The following is an 18,157-nucleotide window of genomic DNA, read 5'->3' on the forward strand; positions in this document are numbered from 1 at the left end:
TCTGATTCACCTTTCACTCAATTTTATTTCCTTTCCCCCAGCTACCTCCCTTTTCTCACTTGCCCTTGACACTCATTAACCGTAATATACCCTTCACCCTCTAACACTTTTCCTTTCCCTTCTTTCTTGTTCTAGGTCAGAGGAGGCAAATAAGGCTTTTTCAGCAGCAGTACAGATGCATGACGTTCTGGTGAAAGCCTGGGCCATGTGGGGCGACTACCTGGAGAACATTTTCGTTAAAGATCGTCAGCTCCACTTGGGAGTCTCTGCCATCACCTGTTACCTCCATGCTTGCCGCCACCAAAATGAGAGCAAGTCCCGCAAGTACCTCGCAAAGGTGATAAGAGAAGTGGGATGCAGGGGAGGGATTTGTATGATCATCATGGTTGGTAAAACTCCTTGCAAAATGCTGATAATGGCAACATTTCTGTGGTTGCTTGTTTATCTCTTGATTTCAGTTGTCAATGTTTTGTTTGCTTGATAATGAAACCAGCAACCTTCCTGCCTAAAGCCATGATTTTTTTTTATTTTTCCAAGAGGGGGTCACTTTTCATTCTCTAGTTTCCTGACCTCATGTACCCCATACATTATTGCTGCCAATGAGAAGAAAGCCATTCTTTTTTCCACCTCTCAGGCTTAGCCATGGTTACAAGTAGAGTAGTAATTTGATCGATTACAGTCTAGCAGCAAGGTAGGCAGCGGGGATGGGTTCCCACAGTAGATCGATGGTGGAGTGAAGGCCATCCTCTGGCACTTGGGGTCAACAGACTAATGGCATCCCCTGACACTCCAATCTCATGACCCTCTACATGAATTGACCTTTCTCTAACAGTCTGACCGATTTCCCCCATACAGCAACTCTGCAGGCAGAGCCTAGGAGGTAAAGAGATGGAACCTCTTGCTAACAACCATCCTACCTTCTTAAATGGACACTATCTCATTCAGTGTAGCCTCTCGAAAAGTTACCACAGCACAGAGCCACCTTGGTGTGGGTGTAGATCGGCTGTTACTCGATTTCTGTTTAAATAATTTAATGCCAGCTTCACCTTCATATTAAATGGGTTTTTAGTTTTGTTTTGTTTTTTTCTGGTGACCCCACCCATAAGTATTGTACTGCCAAAGTGGGTTGGCAGCGCTTACTCCTGATGGATGAAGCGAGATGACCAGTCATTATCAGTAATTATGCACAATCTGTGTACTCAGAAACAGGAAGGGGGGTGGGGGGATAATGTCTTCATCATAATGCACACACACAAGCTTACCAGGGGAGGAGAGATCACCACCACATGGCTCAGCTTTGATCATACTGAGGATTGCCAACATGCACTCGTATATTGCTCTGCACAGCAATCGCCTAGTTAGTGGTAGCAATGTTGCATCTTGCGATTTGGTGTCTTGCAGTAGGTGAATAATTGTGACTGTTATTACTGACCTTTATGTGACCTTTTTCACATTTGTTGTTTCTTCTTTCTGCTTCTGTCCTTTCTCCCCAACTATCTTTGACTTTCATCCCGCCTTCTAACATGTTTTTTGTTTTTCCCCACCCATAGGTCTTGTGGCTCCTCAGCTTTGACGACAAGAACACTCTGGCCGATGCTGTTGACAAGTACTGTATTGGAGTCCCACCCATCCAGTGGTTGGCATGGATACCACAGCTTCTGACCTGCCTGGTTGGATCAGAAGGAAAGCCTTTGCTTAACCTAATAAGTCAGGTGAGGCTTTTGCAAAACTCTATTTGTGCTTAAGTCAAAAATCTTTGTGGTCAGCTCTCAGTGGGTCTGGATGTTTGCTGCACCCATCAATCTTAGTATTGCTTGGCTCTCTGTATGCATTTGGGGCAGCACATCTGGCTTAGTGTGTAAGCGTCAGTCCTTATGCACGTCTTTCTAATCAAGATAAATTAACTGCATTCACGCCAAAGTAGTCTCTCTCCTGCTTTCTATTTACCAAATTAAGCATCCAGATTCTTTTAGTGTCCCCTTTTACAACAATTTATTGGCTTCCACTAGTCCCTGGTGAATTGGTTTTTAAATTATTTGTTCAAGAAATGATTATAAAGTTAATATTGAACGCATCCGCACTGCAGGAACAGAGCTAGTAATTAAACCAAGGACTAATTTGCTTTGCTTAATGGAGTATTATTTCCGCACAATTTGAAGAGGGTGATCTTCAAAGAGTAGTCTGCTATAACAAACAGCCATCCTCTCAACAGAGCTGGAATGTTGTATGGAGGATATGAGGGAAACTGTGGAGGAGGATAAAAAGACGAGAGTGAAAAGGCGAGGTTTTAAAGTGACTTGGATAAAGTTAAAAAGTGTCACACATTGGAGAGCTGAATAAAAAAATCATACTTACAGGTTAGAAGGAAAATATAATAAAAAAAAATATATAAACCCAAATCCAAGCATTTTATTAGAATTTAAATGGGCCTACATTGACAGGTCCCCTCTAGCCCTTGGGTACGTGTGTAGTAGCATCATAAGCACTGTGTGTATGTGAGTGTGAAGAAGCGAAGATTACTTTACTTTAGCAGTCTTTCTTACTTTTTTAGTATGCAGATTAAAAGGAAACGTCACTGATGGCTGGTTGTTAAGCCCATTAAGAAATAGCATTTATGAAAGTTAGCCGTTAACCCTGTAAGACCCAACCCATCAAAAAATAGCCAGAAAATTCTGATTTCTTTTGGGAACTGAGATGTTTATTAACCCTTATGACAAAATCCACAAAAATGTTTTTGCTATATCATGTTGTGTATAATATATTTTTTATTATACATTTATTAATTTTTTTTTATCGCATTTGATACATTGGGTGTTTTTGGCAACTTCTTGTTAACAACAATGTTAATTTTAGACACAAAAAAAGGGTTTTGTCCATAACATTTTGAAATTATGGCAAGTATTGATCATGTTGATGAGATAGAGGTCTCAGAAACTCATGTATCAATTGTGATACAAGGGGCATTATAGAGTTAAATATGGGCCCAACTGGCTTCTTCAGTTCTAGAACAACTGGTGGAAATCCCAAGTACTTAAACCCTCATTTTCCTGTTTTGGTTTTTGGAAATCTTTTTAAAATATATTAGACCATGACACATGACTGATAAAAAGCTTAGCTTTAATCTCTCAGTTAACCTGAATCACTTCTATACGTATATAAAATGGATGTCAGTCTGTGACTATACAAATTCTCCTTCCATAGAGACTCTTCCTTTTGGTCCGCCTTTTCATGCTATTATGACTGAAGTGTAAAAGGTTGACACCCGTTTCTTCTCTGCCTTTTTTGTGTAAAGAACAAACCACATTTTAATGCATGGCATTCTTTATCTCTCTCGCCTGACTGAATTATTTAGAGTTTCTCTGTGGCGGCGGGATGTTTAAAAAAACGTATGTTGAAATATTGATGAAGGTGAGGAGAAGAGCGCCTGGGGGCAGGCGGGAAGATGAATCAGAAGTTAGCAGAGAATCTCAGCACCCCTTCCCACACATGCTCCCTCCCTCGTTGCCTGCACCGTGTCTGGCGTGCTCCCTCTTCCCCTTAGCTCACCTCAGCCGTGCCAAATTATGACATTTCTTATCTTCCCATTAGTGCGGTGATCTCTGGTTCCTCCTCTTCCTCTTTGCCTTCCTTCCTCTTTCATCTTTAATACAGCTGTTAGCTGACACTTAGCACTCCCTCTTCCACTTGCTCTTGACATCTCACTTGTCAGCTCCATATTGTACTTTTCATTTCAAGTCCTTTTCTCTGTTTTAGGGACACTGAAAAAGAAAAATGTGAAAACAGCATATTTACTCTTTGTACAACATATAAAATTAGTAAATATTAATGGGTACACTAATGTTGCTAGATATGTATAGTATATGTAGTTCCCATGTATGTGTTTGTTTAAGAGCAAGCATCGCATTAAGTAGAGGAAGTGGAGAGTTTTTCCTAATTAAATAATCATTTGTTTGACTTTATGAGACTTCTGAGATGTCTAGGCTTCAACCCAAAGCGGCCACAGCCTTTCACTACCTTGTTATTCCTGTCTCTCTGTCTTCCCCACCTTCGGGCCAGTATAGAGTTATATTCCTTTTGGGAGCCGAGTCTCTTGAAGAATTTCAGACCAGCTGAGATCTGGAACAGTTCTTTTGGTAACCTAAGGAGATGTACAAGTGTGTGTTACATAGCCACAGGCTAATCCATTTTCAACTTGAACTCAGTTTTATGTAATCATGATTTGGTACAGTCTGAGAATCTTTCTAAAGACAGCTAGATGTCACAGGAATGTGGTTCAAGCTAAAGAAAGTGTAGAGGTTCCAAAATCCATTTATCCTCAGTCTTCTCTGTCGTCTTCTGTCTCACTACTGTAACCCTCTCTCTCTAACCACTGATCCACGGCCCACCGTTAGCCACATTGAGCTTAGTTTTGTTGGATTTTTGGATTTATCCTTTTCTGCCCTGCAGGCAGCTACACTGCACTTTTAAAACAATTCTCCAATTTGGCCGTATTTGAAATGTTCAGCAAAACTGTGGCCAGGCTTGTTTTACTTTGGCATACAGTTTTTAATATTGTAAAAAATTTAGTGAGGTTTGTCACAACTCGTGTTCTGCCTTGAAGCACTCACTTTTTGCAGTGACAGGGAATATATGTCATATATCAGTGTCAAGTTTACGGTGCTCATCCAAAGAGAGATTCCTTTACATTGCAATTTGCACGGGTTGTCATTCATTGTGGTGTTATTTGGTGAAATGTGACTTGAATTTAGACTGTCGCCACGGGAAAATGTGTGGATGGATGTTTGGTCAGAGGTTTTACTGCATGTTCAAGACTTTTAGGGTTTAAACAGTGTGAATGTAAACAAACACTTTTCATATCACCATCTGAGCTTTCAGATGCTGTTTGCACATTCACACCACAGTCCTGAACTTTTCCACATATCGCCCAGCAGAGGTGCACGTGACAGCGCAAGTGTCCAACCTGCCAGCTTGTTAGTACAAAGTCTGTGCGATGTCCGATGGCTCCTGTGTACAGTTAAAGGTTCAGTGCATTAACTGCAAGCGAGTGGACAATATATGTGTTACATCCTGCCTGAGAAAGGGCAACTGTGACAAAATAAGATTCTTTAGTTGAAGACTCACCTGAATCTTCTGTCACAAGTTAATGCGAACTGTATTTGCAAACTGAAGGCTGAAGGAAAGGCTGAACTCTTTACCCCTGCAGTAAGGGCACCTGGTGGCTTTGTTATTGTATTTTGCTGGCATGGTTTGGATCTTGTTGTCAAAGTAAATCAATACAGAGCTGTTCTGAGTGATCGCCTTTATCGTAGGATGAAATATTCCTATGCTGATGGGAGTACGGTCACCCATCCATAGGGTATGAGGGGTCACTGAATGTTTTCTTACACCCTATTTAACACCTTTGGTGGAGGGGTTTTTTAAATTTCTTGGACAGCATTCCCTACCATTATTATTAAAACACCAAATGAGGGAAATGTCTTAAGAGAATCAGTGTGACCAACTTTAAAAGCTAACTGAAGCTCAGTCACATTGGTACATCGTAGCCTTTCACAAACACTGACTTGTTTTTTTTTTTTCCCCAATAATTTGTCATCTGTCATGCGTATTCTCTCTCTCCAATGTATCCTGATAACATGGTGGATGTTCATATTAAAGATGGGCAGTGTCAAATTATGATGCCTGCACCTATAATATGGTCATCTCAGTTATGTTAGATGACCAAATTATAGTCCCACTGACCTGCTGTTAAAACATTCTGTTTACAAGGGGCAGCCACTTAAAAGAAAATTGTCTTAAAGGGGAGGGGCACGGGAACTAAAACAGCTTGTTTCGGACTGAAGATGAACTGCAGGACTGCCCTAAGGCCCAGTAGAAGATTATAATGGGTTATTTGAATTCTGAATAATGTAAAGCTACTTTAAACAGCCAATCATATAATTTCATTATAAATGGAAGAATATAAGAAAAATACAACATCAAGAAGAATTTATCCCACATACCAACAATTTGAGTTCACTGATTGTTTGTTTTTTAAAAACACAATACTTTGATGGTAGAATGGATGGCTCAGTGGCTTAGTACCAGTGTTGGGACTAACGCGTTATTAAGTAACGCGTTACAGTAAATACGTCATTATTGTGGTAACGAGCACGGTAACTAGTTATTATGCCAAAATCAGGAACGCGTTACTCGTTACTGGGATTTAGATAGGCTCGTTACTCGTTACTTCGTGTGGTGGATATCGCGGAGCTTCCACAGATTCAGTAACATTAGCAAGTGGTGGAGGCCAGCAGGTGGATGAGAGAAAGGGGAGGCAAGAGGAGAGACCCGAAGCGGCCGCCCGTCCGAGTGTCAGGTGAACTGAACTTCAGGTAAGAAGTTATGACCTGCAGTCTATCTGGGTCAGATATAAACCAAGTTTAGGTGGAGTTTATTTTCGTTATGCTGACTTTTTCGTACTGCGTGCTAGCTAGCATGACGGAGTTTCTATACAGCTGGGTGGGTGCTATGTTACTGATGTTGAACTTTATTTTGTTCATAAGGTTAATTATTAAAGTTGCCAACCGTCCCGTAAAAAACAGAATCGTCTGGTATTCAGAGAAAATATTACGCGTTTCGTACTGAGGTGAAAAGGAACACAGTTTGTCCCGGACTTCAGCTACAACGAAAAGGACACAAAGCTGAAGCTGCACAGCTGCCTCTTCTTCTCTCATTCTCTCCCCTCTCTCTCCTGTTTCTACTTCAATCATGAAACTGATCAATGATCAGCTGATCGGCTTTTCTCTCTAGTTTGTTTATCGCCCACTTTGCGCCAGAAAGAGGAAACCAGCGGATGTCTCGCTAAACAACAGCAGCACGTTTAAGCTTGATCAGCTGTTGTTAGAATTTATTTAATATTAACTTCTAGTATCAGTTGGTGTTTGCTGGAGCCACAGCTGTAAAAGCTGCTGGTCATGATGTTGGTTTGGTTATCTGGTGAGAGGGAAACATGAAGATGAAACCAGGAGATGTCCTTACTGAATCATCAGAGCTGAACAGGTGATGGAGAAACAGGTTTACCTTTTAGGTGACATGAATTAGTTGAAGGGAAGTTATCAACTGTTTCTGAGAGACAAATAACACCAGGATCCTTTTCTAAGTAGCTGACAGCTGGTAACTGTGCAGGGGCGGGTCTAGCAAAGTGTTGCGAGGGGGCCAGGTAGGGCATTAACAGGGAAAGGGGGGCACAAGGAAATACTTTTCTTTCTTATTCTCATTTAAAATGTTTAGCTTTTAAAAAAATAATTATCTGAGTCTTACAATAAACGATTGACAGTTTTTGTGTTGGATGTAAAAAGCGCACATGACGCTGTGACGTAGGCTAGAATCATGACGGCGGTCAACAACGGTCCAGGTGTGGGATTTCTCTCATGGAAATATGCACATTATCTTTTCCTTTCTATTGGTAGGTGGCACAGTGCACTTCTGGCAAGTAAGCAAGCTAGAAGACTGGCAATCTTGCTGGGTATCCAGTTACGAAAGCAAAAGAAATTAACAAGAGTAAAATCAAAGTTACTTTCCCTAGTAACTAGTTACTTTGAAAGTAACGAGTAACTTGAAGTAACTGAGTTACTTTTGATGGAAGTAACTAGTAATGTAACTCAGTTACTCATTTAAAGTAACTTACCCAACACTGCTTAGTACAGATACATAAATCATACATAAAAGATGACCATTGAATTCACCTGGTGTATTACTTATCAAAGGATTTGCACTCCAGTAACTTAAAGGTAAATTTGCTGTGCGTTTAAAACTCATAACCTCTTATGTCCCAACTTTGACCATTAACTCTTCCAGTGGTGTCGGTGACTTTTCTTGGAAGTCTTGAAGGCAGTTTCATCATCAGTCACATTGAGTTTTGTAGCTCAGCCATGACATGTTTTTAACTCCCCTAACTCCACTGACTCAAAGCTTCAAACACCCCCTCTGTAAGAGCACAGGTCTTTGGCAGTATCTGTATGATCTCTCTCTTTCACTCTCTCACCCTGACACATATACAGTATCTCTCTGTCCCTCTCTCACTGTCTCTCTTTCTATCGCTTCCCTCTTTACCTCTATCTACACCCCCACCCCTCTCTCTCCTTTGCAGTCCTTAGGGGGAGTCTTTGAAATGTAATCTGTGACCCTCTTTTATCTGCTAGGTGGGACGAGTGTACCCCCAGGCTGTCTACTTCCCCATCCGCACCCTTTACCTGACTCTCAAGATCGAGCAGAGGGAACGCTACAAAAGTGGTAAGTAAACATAAGTGCGTGTAGTGTGTTGCCTGATTTAGCACACTTTGAACAATAAAAAGTGTTTTTTTGTTTGTTGGTTTGTCTGGTTTGTTGGTTGTTGTTTTTTTTAACATGTGAAGTTTGAAAGCACGTATAGGCGCAGAAAATATGTTTGGAATATGCTTAGCGGTGTAACTTTACCTTCACATTTATCTATTAATAATTTATCAGGACAGTGTTAAATTGGCCTCATCTTGTGTTTTTCCCGCTTTTTTGCTTTTCTGCATTCTTCTAATCCATCATTTCTCAACTGCTTTCTCCTCTTTTCCACTCTTTTCTCCCAGATTCATCTGGACAGCAGCAGCCCAGTTCAGTTGGGGCCCAGCCTCACTCAGGGGCCTCAGACCCAGGGCCAATCAGGGCCACTGCCCCGATGTGGCGCTGCAGCCGTATAATGCACATGCAGCGGGAGCTACACCCCACACTCCTTTCCTCCCTGGAGGGCATTGTAGACCAGATGGTGTGGTTCAGAGAGAACTGGCATGAAGAGGTGAGGAAAAATAGTAATAAAAGGTGCAGAACAGATTTTGCTGCAGCATGTGCAGCCTAGGATCAGAAGGTGAGAAAATATTACAGCTGCCATTGAGCATTTTCATGTATGACAGTTCGAACATCTTCTGTATATGAGGGTCATGTGAAACTCTAAAGCTAAGCATGTATGCATCATATAATGAGGTGCGTTTGTCCAAACTGAACTTGATGCACTTTTAAATAGTTTTAGCCTTGCTAAGCAGCTTCCAACCACAGCAGCTATTTTGTGCTGTAGGGGGAAGTCTGGCAGACAGTGATGCAGTAAGAGGGGAGAAGACAAGTGATGGATGGGTGCTGTGAGCGTGTAGGATGGGGGCGAGGGATTTAGGGTTGGAAGTCTGATGTTATGTGTGTGTATCTGTGTGATTACCTGTGATGATCAGGGGCACTGGGCAGCAGCTGCAGGCTCTATGCATCATTCCACTGGGCAAGCAGGGGAAACATAGTCATTGCCTTCCTTCTTTCCCTCAATTTGGTCACATTGCTACATCTTTTTTTTTTCCTGAGGAAATGACTTATGTCAAAGTCTGTAAGAAGGAAAGGATATCTCTAATAATTCCCATATCATTTCAGCATTTCTTTATTCTCTCTTCTTCCTTCTTCTCTCTGCAGGTTTTAAGGCAGCTTCAGCAGGGCCTGGCAAAATGTTACTCAGTGGCCTTTGAAAAGAGTGGTGCAGTGTCTGATGCCAAGATCACACCCCACACACTCAACTTTGTCAAGAAGCTAGTTAGCACCTTTGGCGTCGGCTTGGAGAACGTTTCCAATGTTTCCAACATGTTCTCCAGCGCTGCCTCTGAGTCTCTGGCCCGCCGGGCCCAGGCCACAGCCCAGGATCCTGTTTTCCAAAAGATGAAGGGGCAGTTCACAACAGGTTGGTTGGCTTTTATAAATACTGTCAAATAGAGCTATACAGAAAGGCAAAGCACTGAAGAAGTTTTTGTTTGAGGTTGTTTCTCCATGTTTACATTCAGTTTCAGTTTTCAAGCTTCGTCAGAGCCATTGAGTGAATATGAAAAGACATAAAATGTGGGGGGGGAGCTGTTTTGTGAGAGTATGACAAGGTGTGACAAGTGGCCACGTAGTGAGACCAACAACACCTAACTCTTCTCACTGAAGCCCCTCACCAGACACCAGCCGCCTTTCAGCAAACAAAAGCAGCACTTGTGCGACTGTACGTCTATACTCATTTAAATGATAAGTCAGGTGTACGGCTGGCCTTTGTAACAATATATTGAACCGGTCACATTATATCTACACAGACACTCGTGCAGCTCATATCTGTGCTAGAGCAGGCTGCCGCTGTCGCTTGGAGCAGCTGGAGCACTGGCTCTCTACAATGTAATTAAAGTTTCCAACTAGATGATTGGATTTTAGGGAGGGATTGGGGCTGGTGACTGGACAGAAAGAGGTGTTTGCATGTGTGTCTGTCTGTGCCTTTATTACACTGCGTGTACACACGCCCACGCCGGTTTTGATTATACACAAGGCAGCAGCATTTCTATTCTAAGCTTGTGCAGCATTGCGGTGATGATATCAACAACTAGTCAAAGTTTGATGATGTAAAGCAGAAGACTTGTTTTCCTCCTGCTCTTTTGGAAGCTGCAAAACATTTCAAGCTCTCTCTGGTTTCATTGGGGGTTTTCAAAAGTCTGTAAAACCCTCTATCAACTTATTGAAATACCCTGTAACGAACAACTTTATTTCTTGCGAGGTTTTATATGAGGGTGAAGCCGGTTTTCAGTTCAGGTTTTACAGACCACAAAAAGTTGAGTAAAAATTCTTTCCATAAAATTGTGTTGGTTAAACGAGGCATTTTACTGAAATGTAAATGTTTCGTAAGTAGTCAGGTGCTTTGTTGTTGAAACTTGTACTTGCTGTATTGTTGTTGTTGTTGTTGAGCATTGTTTACCAGGTGTCTGCTGTGCCAAAACCAAATCTAGCTCATACAGTATTGGCAGAAGTAGGTGAATTAAAAAGTCTGCTTTCTCTTCTGCTGCTGTAGCATAATGATAAAATATTTTTCCTGATATATAATGGTTGGCATTTTTGTTCTTATTATAGAAAACTTACCGAGGAATAGATTTGGTTGTGAATTACTAACATAAACAACTACTGTCAGTGTGGATTCACTAAAGTCCTCAGATACAGCGGCAATGAAAAGAATTTACTGAATTTGTCCAGTTGCATCTTTTTTTTTAATCTTTTGGTTTTTTTTGTCTGTATTTTGTTTTACTTGATGGCAGACCTCCAGTGTCAGGCACATTAATGTCAAATAGAATGCCATAATTGAGATGGCCCATTAACAGTTGAATTCTAGACAGCGTGTAGTTTATTTCTTTGAATTTCCCTCTTTTTTATATCCTGGAGCCTTGGAAAATTCTTTCTACTTTCCTGATGTTTTCTCTGCAGTGCTTAGACATGGACACTAATGGCTTGAATGAGACTCTGCAACAAGAGGAAGTTTCTGATCTGTTCCCAGTTTTGGATTAACACACTTAAAAAGAAGAATTCCTGTCATGCACTGTGTATGCTTATAAGGCAGTAAATGAAACCTGTGGTTAGTTTTTGGCCTGCGTGTTCAGATTCATGTGAAAGCTGTGGAATGCAGCAAGACAGGTGCAGTTTTAGTTTAGCCAAGACTCCCTCTGAGACGTTACCTCAAAACAATCATTCTCCTGTTTTTTTAGAAGCCACGTGTCTGTTTTCCCGCGTTACATAAGGGAGTTGAACCACAGTTCACTGGACCCAGTTTAAACATGGACCATCTGCAAGTCCCCTCCAGGTTTCAGTGTTCACATAAACCTTTGTGTTTTCTTCTGCTTTCTTTCTGAATTGCATCCACAGTAAACTCGCGCCTCCTTTTATTTGTTGCATTTCCAAACAACTCCTCCTGCCTGCTCTTTAGTCTCATCTGCTATTCCCGTTTAACTAGTACTGAGCCAGGCCAGTGCGGCTAATGTGTTTGGCCCTGAGACGGAGGACAAGGAGAGCGAGTGAATGAAAAGCAGCTGGGGGAAAATGTCTCCTTACTAAAACAGAATAAGAAGTAGTAATGCAGGTTAACCAGACCTGATGAACATAGAAAATGACCGAGATTAATATACATGATGGAAGAAGAGAGAGGAGGAAGCTAATGTGAAGTCGGTGAGAAACCATGAAGACAGGTGTGGTGGCTTTGGTGGGTAAAAGCTGGGGAGCTGCATACAGACTGATTGAATGAACAACACAAACAAGACAGAGCGAGACTCAGAATGAGCACTTTGATGATGAATCTTACCAGATGTTACGGCGCCAGCTGTGCTCACGCAGCTAGGCGTCACCAGGGCTTCTGCCTCGCAGGGTGCCTGCCGACCGTCACTAGGCAGCTGTCCCCACGGCTACGCGGGAGCAGGGCCGACAGAGACCGAAACCACACAAGCCCTCCAGAGTGGAACAAACAGGGTTTACGGAACTGCAGAGCAGCCAAGCTCCCATTCCCTGCACCACGTTAGTGGCTCACTCGCTTTCACAGGGTTTGTGGGCCGGAAAATATGGGTTTATGTGTGCACATATAACATTTGGCAGCAGGGAGGCATTCAAATCCAATTACGAAGAATGCTATTTGCATGAGTTACTGTTTTAGCAGTGGATCTCTTCCAGAGACCTTTGTTAGAAAAGGTTTTTTGTTTTTAATATATTTAAAACAAAAACAGACACATTTCCTGGATTTTGATTTTTTTGCCTCTTGGTTAGACTTTTGTCTTGCTGAGTTAAATCTAAGTGTTATAATTAAATGGAACAGTTTGGCTTAGCACCTGTGTAACTTTATATAGTCTTTAGTCAGAAGTCTTAAATGTAAACATGCTGCATGTTGGCGACCTCTGAAACCTTTAAAACTTTAGCTCACCAGTCTGCCATAAGAAAGCAGAGTTTACTGGGTACAGAAAAGTCAACCAGGCACAAGCCAAGGCCAGGACAGTACATGAAGAAATGATGGTTCTGTATAGAAAGGTGGCCCACCTCCAGCTCCACAATCTATAACCTGGCTTCAGCAGTGTAGACCATCTGGCACGGCCAGGTAAGGCAGAATAGCAGCACTGATTTCTACACACAGGTCAGAGAACAGCCTGGCTACTTTCCACACTGCACTCTTTTTCTCAGCATCCTATTCCCCACCAAGCAGGGGTCAAATATAAGTTCAGGGGGACTGAAAATAATTCCCTTATCCACTCACTTTCAGTATTGCACCCGGTACAGAGCAATCCTGAAGTTTTTTCTCAGCAACAGACTCTACTTACATTGTTGGCACACATCTGAGGAGCAGGATTTAAATACATGAAAAAGAGAGAATATGTCCACTCTCTTAAAATTGACGTAACCACAGTTTGTACAACTTGTATCTTGTTTGCCTTTTAATGACGGCCTGCAAATGACACTAAATGTTTCCAATTTGGATCTTAGTCAAAATGAGCAATGTGTCGATTTCAGTTACTGTGAGTGGCCCAGGGTTGTATAGTCTCTCTTCACACATTGAGTCCTAAACATAATAGATATGACTACCACACTGAAGCAGTTAAATTTTATGATGAAAGGTGAGCTGTTAATCTCTGATTCTATCAGGAAAAGTATTAGATAGCTCATGTATGATAACATGTTAAACGCTAAGCTTTTTTATTTATTTTTTTAAATGAATTGTGACGGTTCTCCAGTTTTAAACAGAGGGAACGTTTTATATTTGATGAAGATGGAATGATATTACTGTATTGCCTCATGGCTTTGAAACAGTGGCGCATGCCTCGCCTTTTCTATTTGTAAGCATTATACACTTTTATGGTGCTGAATTGTTGTCGGGCTGCAATTTTCACAGGACTGTTTCAATTTTACCTCTGCTATCAAGGCAGGTGAATTGCAGGCAGACGGATAGCGAAATAGGGCCACTCCGAAAAGAACATTGGCTGTTTTAAAGGGCTTATTTAAAGTATTAGGAGGTCTCACTCTGGGAGAGATTGAACGGGCTTGAAATGGCAAGGCCTTGCAGTTTCATGGATTCATTATAACAGGCGGCACAACAGGGTGTACTGAAATAGGAGAGGTAGTCGAGTGCACATCTGTGTGTGTGTGTGTGTGTGTGTGTTCGTGTTTCAGAATTGTCCTAGGGGCTTTACTCTAAAATGGAAAACCTGCTTGGCTCACTTCCCCTCCTTCCGTTGTTATTGCTGCAGCTCATCTCAATATGTTATGTGGAATATGAGTTGTGACTTGAAACAGGAATTTAATACTTTAAGACTCTCATTTTTATAGCACTAATTTAATCAGCTCCTGGCCTCCGACAGGGAGTTTTAAGTCAATAGAGCAAACAGTTCTCCTTGTGCTGCCATGAATAACTTATCTGTGACGTTCCCTTAAGCAAGGCACTGCTGGAGTGGAGTGGGCAACAGTGCAACATAATATTTAAAAAGGCCGTTTCCCAGATGTAAATTTGTGTTACCGCTGCCGTGCCGTAGGCCATAAGAGTAAAAACAAGGTGTTTTTAGTTACTGGATTAGAACAACACCCAGATCTTACTGCAATTAATCTTAATATGTGGTTTCAAAGAGACTTTGCAAACTTCACACTGAAATGTCATTTGATCTATAAGCTTTGAAATATATTTTCCTTTTTTATTCTTCGTTATGTTTTACTTTGCTTTGAGTAGGAATGTCCTCAGATTGCAGATTGGTCTCTAGGTTTCAAGCTTTAGCGAAGTTAGTTTTAAAAATGATTTTAAATTTTGTGTATATAGCTTGGTGGTTAAAGGTCACACGCACGGAAACTGTTCAGTTTTACAGTCTTGTCCTGCTGGTGATGTAAAGCAGGTCCACTGGAACACTTAGGGGATTAATGTCTTGCCGAAGGGCAATTTGAGGATAGTTCATTTAGGAGGGACAACTGTAACATACTCCTTTTTCCCCATGCACACATGCAGATTATATCTGACAACTTTCAAAGGTTGCATCTGGTTTTATACAGTTATCTTCACATCAAACTGTCATAGGACCTGTTGTTTAAAAGCTGCTTTCACTACAAGTCAAGTTTTTTTCTGTTTTTTTTGTTTGTTTTTGTGTTTTGTTTTTTATGAATGGGTAAAGGAAATAACTATTCTCCATCCTTACAGACTTTGACTTCAGTGTGCCAGGCTCCATGAAGCTTCACAATCTCATCTCCAAGCTAAAGAAGTGGATCAAGATTTTGGAGGCGAAAACCAAACAGCTGCCCAAGTTCTTCCTCATTGAGGAGAAGTGTCGCTTCCTCAGCAATTTCTCTGCACAGACAGCTGAAGTTGAGATTCCGGGCGAATTCCTAATGCCCAAACCCACACACTACTACATCAAGATTGCAAGGTACATCATTATTCTACACGAGTGCAGCCGGGCTAATAAGCACATGTGGAATTTGCTGTAGTCATGGTTGGTACTTAGTAAATTATTTAAGTGGCTAACGATTGTCAGATTGACCTGCTTTTACTGGAGCTTCCCCCCCGGGGATTTTATCCTGATCTTAAAGCCTTTCATTTTAAATTCCTGCTTCCACATGTACTCCAGTGCCATTCTTGTATCACAGTTGTCCTACCCTTCCTCTCTCCCACACTGTAACACTCTAATGCTCTGATTCTGTTCCTCTGAAACGCTCTACAGATTCATGCCCAGAGTGGAAATTGTTCAGAAACACAATACCGCGGCACGCCGTCTCTACATCCGCGGCCACAATGGAAAGATCTACCCCTACCTGGTGATGAATGATGCCTGCTTGACTGAGTCACGTCGAGAGGAAAGAGTCTTGCAGCTTCTCCGGCTCCTAAACCCTTGTCTTGAGAAGAGAAAGGAGACCACCAAGAGGCACCTCTTCTTTACTGGTATGACTAAAATGAGGCATGGGCGCATTTTAGGAATAGAAAGGGAATCGGGATGATTTTCTTTAGAGATTTCCTGATTGTGAAATTGTGGCTTGATACTGATGTTTAAAATAATATTTTGGCTGGTAACTAATCCCAGTAATTTTTCCTGTTAGTTGTTTTTTTCCTCCTTAATGCCAGGAAAACAAAGACATCTTCAATCTTAAAATAAATGACCTTCATATAAATACTTTTGAACACTGAGCCATAAAAACATGTAATCTTATGTCTTGTCGGTATATCATTATCAGTCAACATGGCCAATATTGGAAAATACTGCTTTTTAACCAATTTCTTAGTGTATCTTTATGTGAGGAGATTACATAAGAGGTTTGCCTCTCTGCAGATGTTTGTTTTATACATTTATATGCTCGCTGGTTTCTTTAAGGGGAAATCTGCACACAACATTAAACAGCCCATACCAACCCAGTTCCTTCCAACATGAATGGCTGGTATTGATTTGATTTGAGGTGTCACTGTATGTAAGTGTTTGGACTGCTTCTACTGTGCCCTGTGCACAGCCTTTTAGCTTCTTTGACCCTGCTTGGTGTTGACTGAAGGCATGCATTCAGTGTTGTTTTTCCCAAACTCCAGAGTATTTTAGTTGCAGGTTTAAGGTAGTGGTTTCCAATGGCAAATCAGAGTTTATCTAGCAAGCAGAGACAAATATTTACAGTTTCTGTGTCACTCATGTGGCTGTGTTCCCTACTTATTTTTCTCTCTTGTGCTTCCTTCTGTTTTACTTCCTTCCTCTGCTCTCCTTTGCCTGTTTTCCACCTTTTTTCCTTCTCCCTTCTTCCATCTCTTCAGTGCCCCGAGTGGTGGCAGTGTCGCCTCAGATGCGGCTGGTTGAGGACAATCCTTCATCTCTGTCACTGGTAGAAATCTACAAGCAGCGCTGTGCCAAGAAGGGCATCGAACATGACAACCCTATCTCCCGGTACTACGATCGCCTGGCCACTGTGCAGGCTAGAGGCACACAAGCTAGCCACCAGGTAACTGCTTTGTGGTACTGTTCTGCATTAACATGCATCCAGAGTGTCTGATTTGAAATTTCACATCACACTTGAGCTAAACTTAACTTTTAATCATCTAAGGGGAAAATTGTTTTCAGCTCTGTGGGTATTTTTAAATAATTGATATTAAATGATTAATGTAGCATAACAAATGCACTAATTTCTCAGCCTGAAAAGAAACCCTCAAACCCCAAGTTAATTTGAAAATCTGCAATTGTGGAGATTTCAGTTTTCCCTGGATGGGGAGGATTTTCTCTAAAAAGTGATGAAATAAAGTGAAAAGAACAAATTGATTTTGCAAGCTGTTATGTCATCTAATTGCAAAAATATTAGATTGTTAGCTCTTGGTTCACTTCACTCTCTCCTACACCTGCTGAGCTTAATGCACTTTTAGCTGCCACCTTTTGCCGGCAGATAAAAGGCAGGCAGATCTATAGGGGAGCACGCCTATAACGTTGAAGATAAAGGTGGGGTTAGGCTGCATGCTGACCCTTGTGTTATCTAGGGAGAACTGAATTCATGTCTGATGCACTGAGAGAGCATGGATCCCCCCAACACGCTTAGCTGAGGCTAAAGTAATCAATAGGGCTGTCTTCAAGGAAAGCATTTTTAATCAACCTGTTATAGGGGTTCAAATGGGGAACTGAAGAGGGCAGCTAATACTACGGGAAGGTCTCACAATGGAGCCAGTTGTTTCTGTGAGTAATTTAAGGCATGCAGTATTCTTGAAATGCCATATCACATAATGCTAGCCTATGGTCTTCCCCTCAAAACCACTGTAACTTTATGAAATAGCTGCCAAATACACCTTGAGTTATAAGCCAAGACCTGAAGAAATGACAAAGTAATCGTCATAGACCCACTGCAACAGTATGGTTTGTGATCCTGATTGAGCTGTGCACAAGCTGAACCACTCACTGGCCATTCCCTCTCAGCTAAGGGGGGAAATGATGACAGGTTAGCCGGGCAAGCTAGCCTGCGTTTGGGTTGTTAGCTGCAGCCGAATTAGCAAAGTGTTGCTGCTTCACTTTGGGAAATCTTTTGCTCTTCAGGATGCAAGCATTGCCACTTAACACTAGCACTAGCAGTATTACTAGCACTAACAGTAACAGTACTGTGAGCTAGTGTAGAACTGAAATGTTGGAAACAAAGCACTAGTGTCCTAGTGTTGGGCTCAAAACCTTGAGTTTAGTGCCCAGTTGCCAACAGAGTTCTTGAGATTTAAGAAGTGGTTTTCAAAGACATCCCACACTATGTCACTCTGTTATATGGGGGAGGGGGGTTCCTAACATGGGTATCGCTGAGGTTCCTGATGGGATCACACAGGAGATGTTCCTATAGTCAGATAACGCTGTTGAAGAGAACCCACCAAAACCTCTGGTGC

The 18,157-nt window shown here is 41.7% G+C and overlaps 1 protein-coding gene across 2 annotated transcripts in view; it reads left to right on the forward strand.

Annotated features, from left to right (window-relative positions):
• Positions 1-18,157, forward strand: part of trrap (transformation/transcription domain-associated protein) — an 81,108-nt gene that overhangs the window by 57,027 nt on the left and 5,924 nt on the right. For both annotated transcript variants that reach the window (XM_025909677.1, XM_019362777.2), the window contains 8 exons: positions 136-337; positions 1,551-1,712; positions 8,181-8,271; positions 8,598-8,803; positions 9,457-9,718; positions 14,981-15,206; positions 15,501-15,718; positions 16,568-16,752. In XM_025909677.1, the coding sequence (XP_025765462.1) occupies positions 136-337; positions 1,551-1,712; positions 8,181-8,271; positions 8,598-8,803; positions 9,457-9,718; positions 14,981-15,206; positions 15,501-15,718; positions 16,568-16,752 (1,552 nt within the window). The remainder of the gene's footprint in view (positions 1-135; positions 338-1,550; positions 1,713-8,180; positions 8,272-8,597; positions 8,804-9,456; positions 9,719-14,980; positions 15,207-15,500; positions 15,719-16,567; positions 16,753-18,157) is intronic.

Source organism: Oreochromis niloticus, linkage group LG8 (genome assembly GCF_001858045.2).
Source record: "Oreochromis niloticus isolate F11D_XX linkage group LG8, O_niloticus_UMD_NMBU, whole genome shotgun sequence".
Taxonomy (NCBI): Eukaryota; Metazoa; Chordata; class Actinopteri; order Cichliformes; family Cichlidae; genus Oreochromis; species Oreochromis niloticus.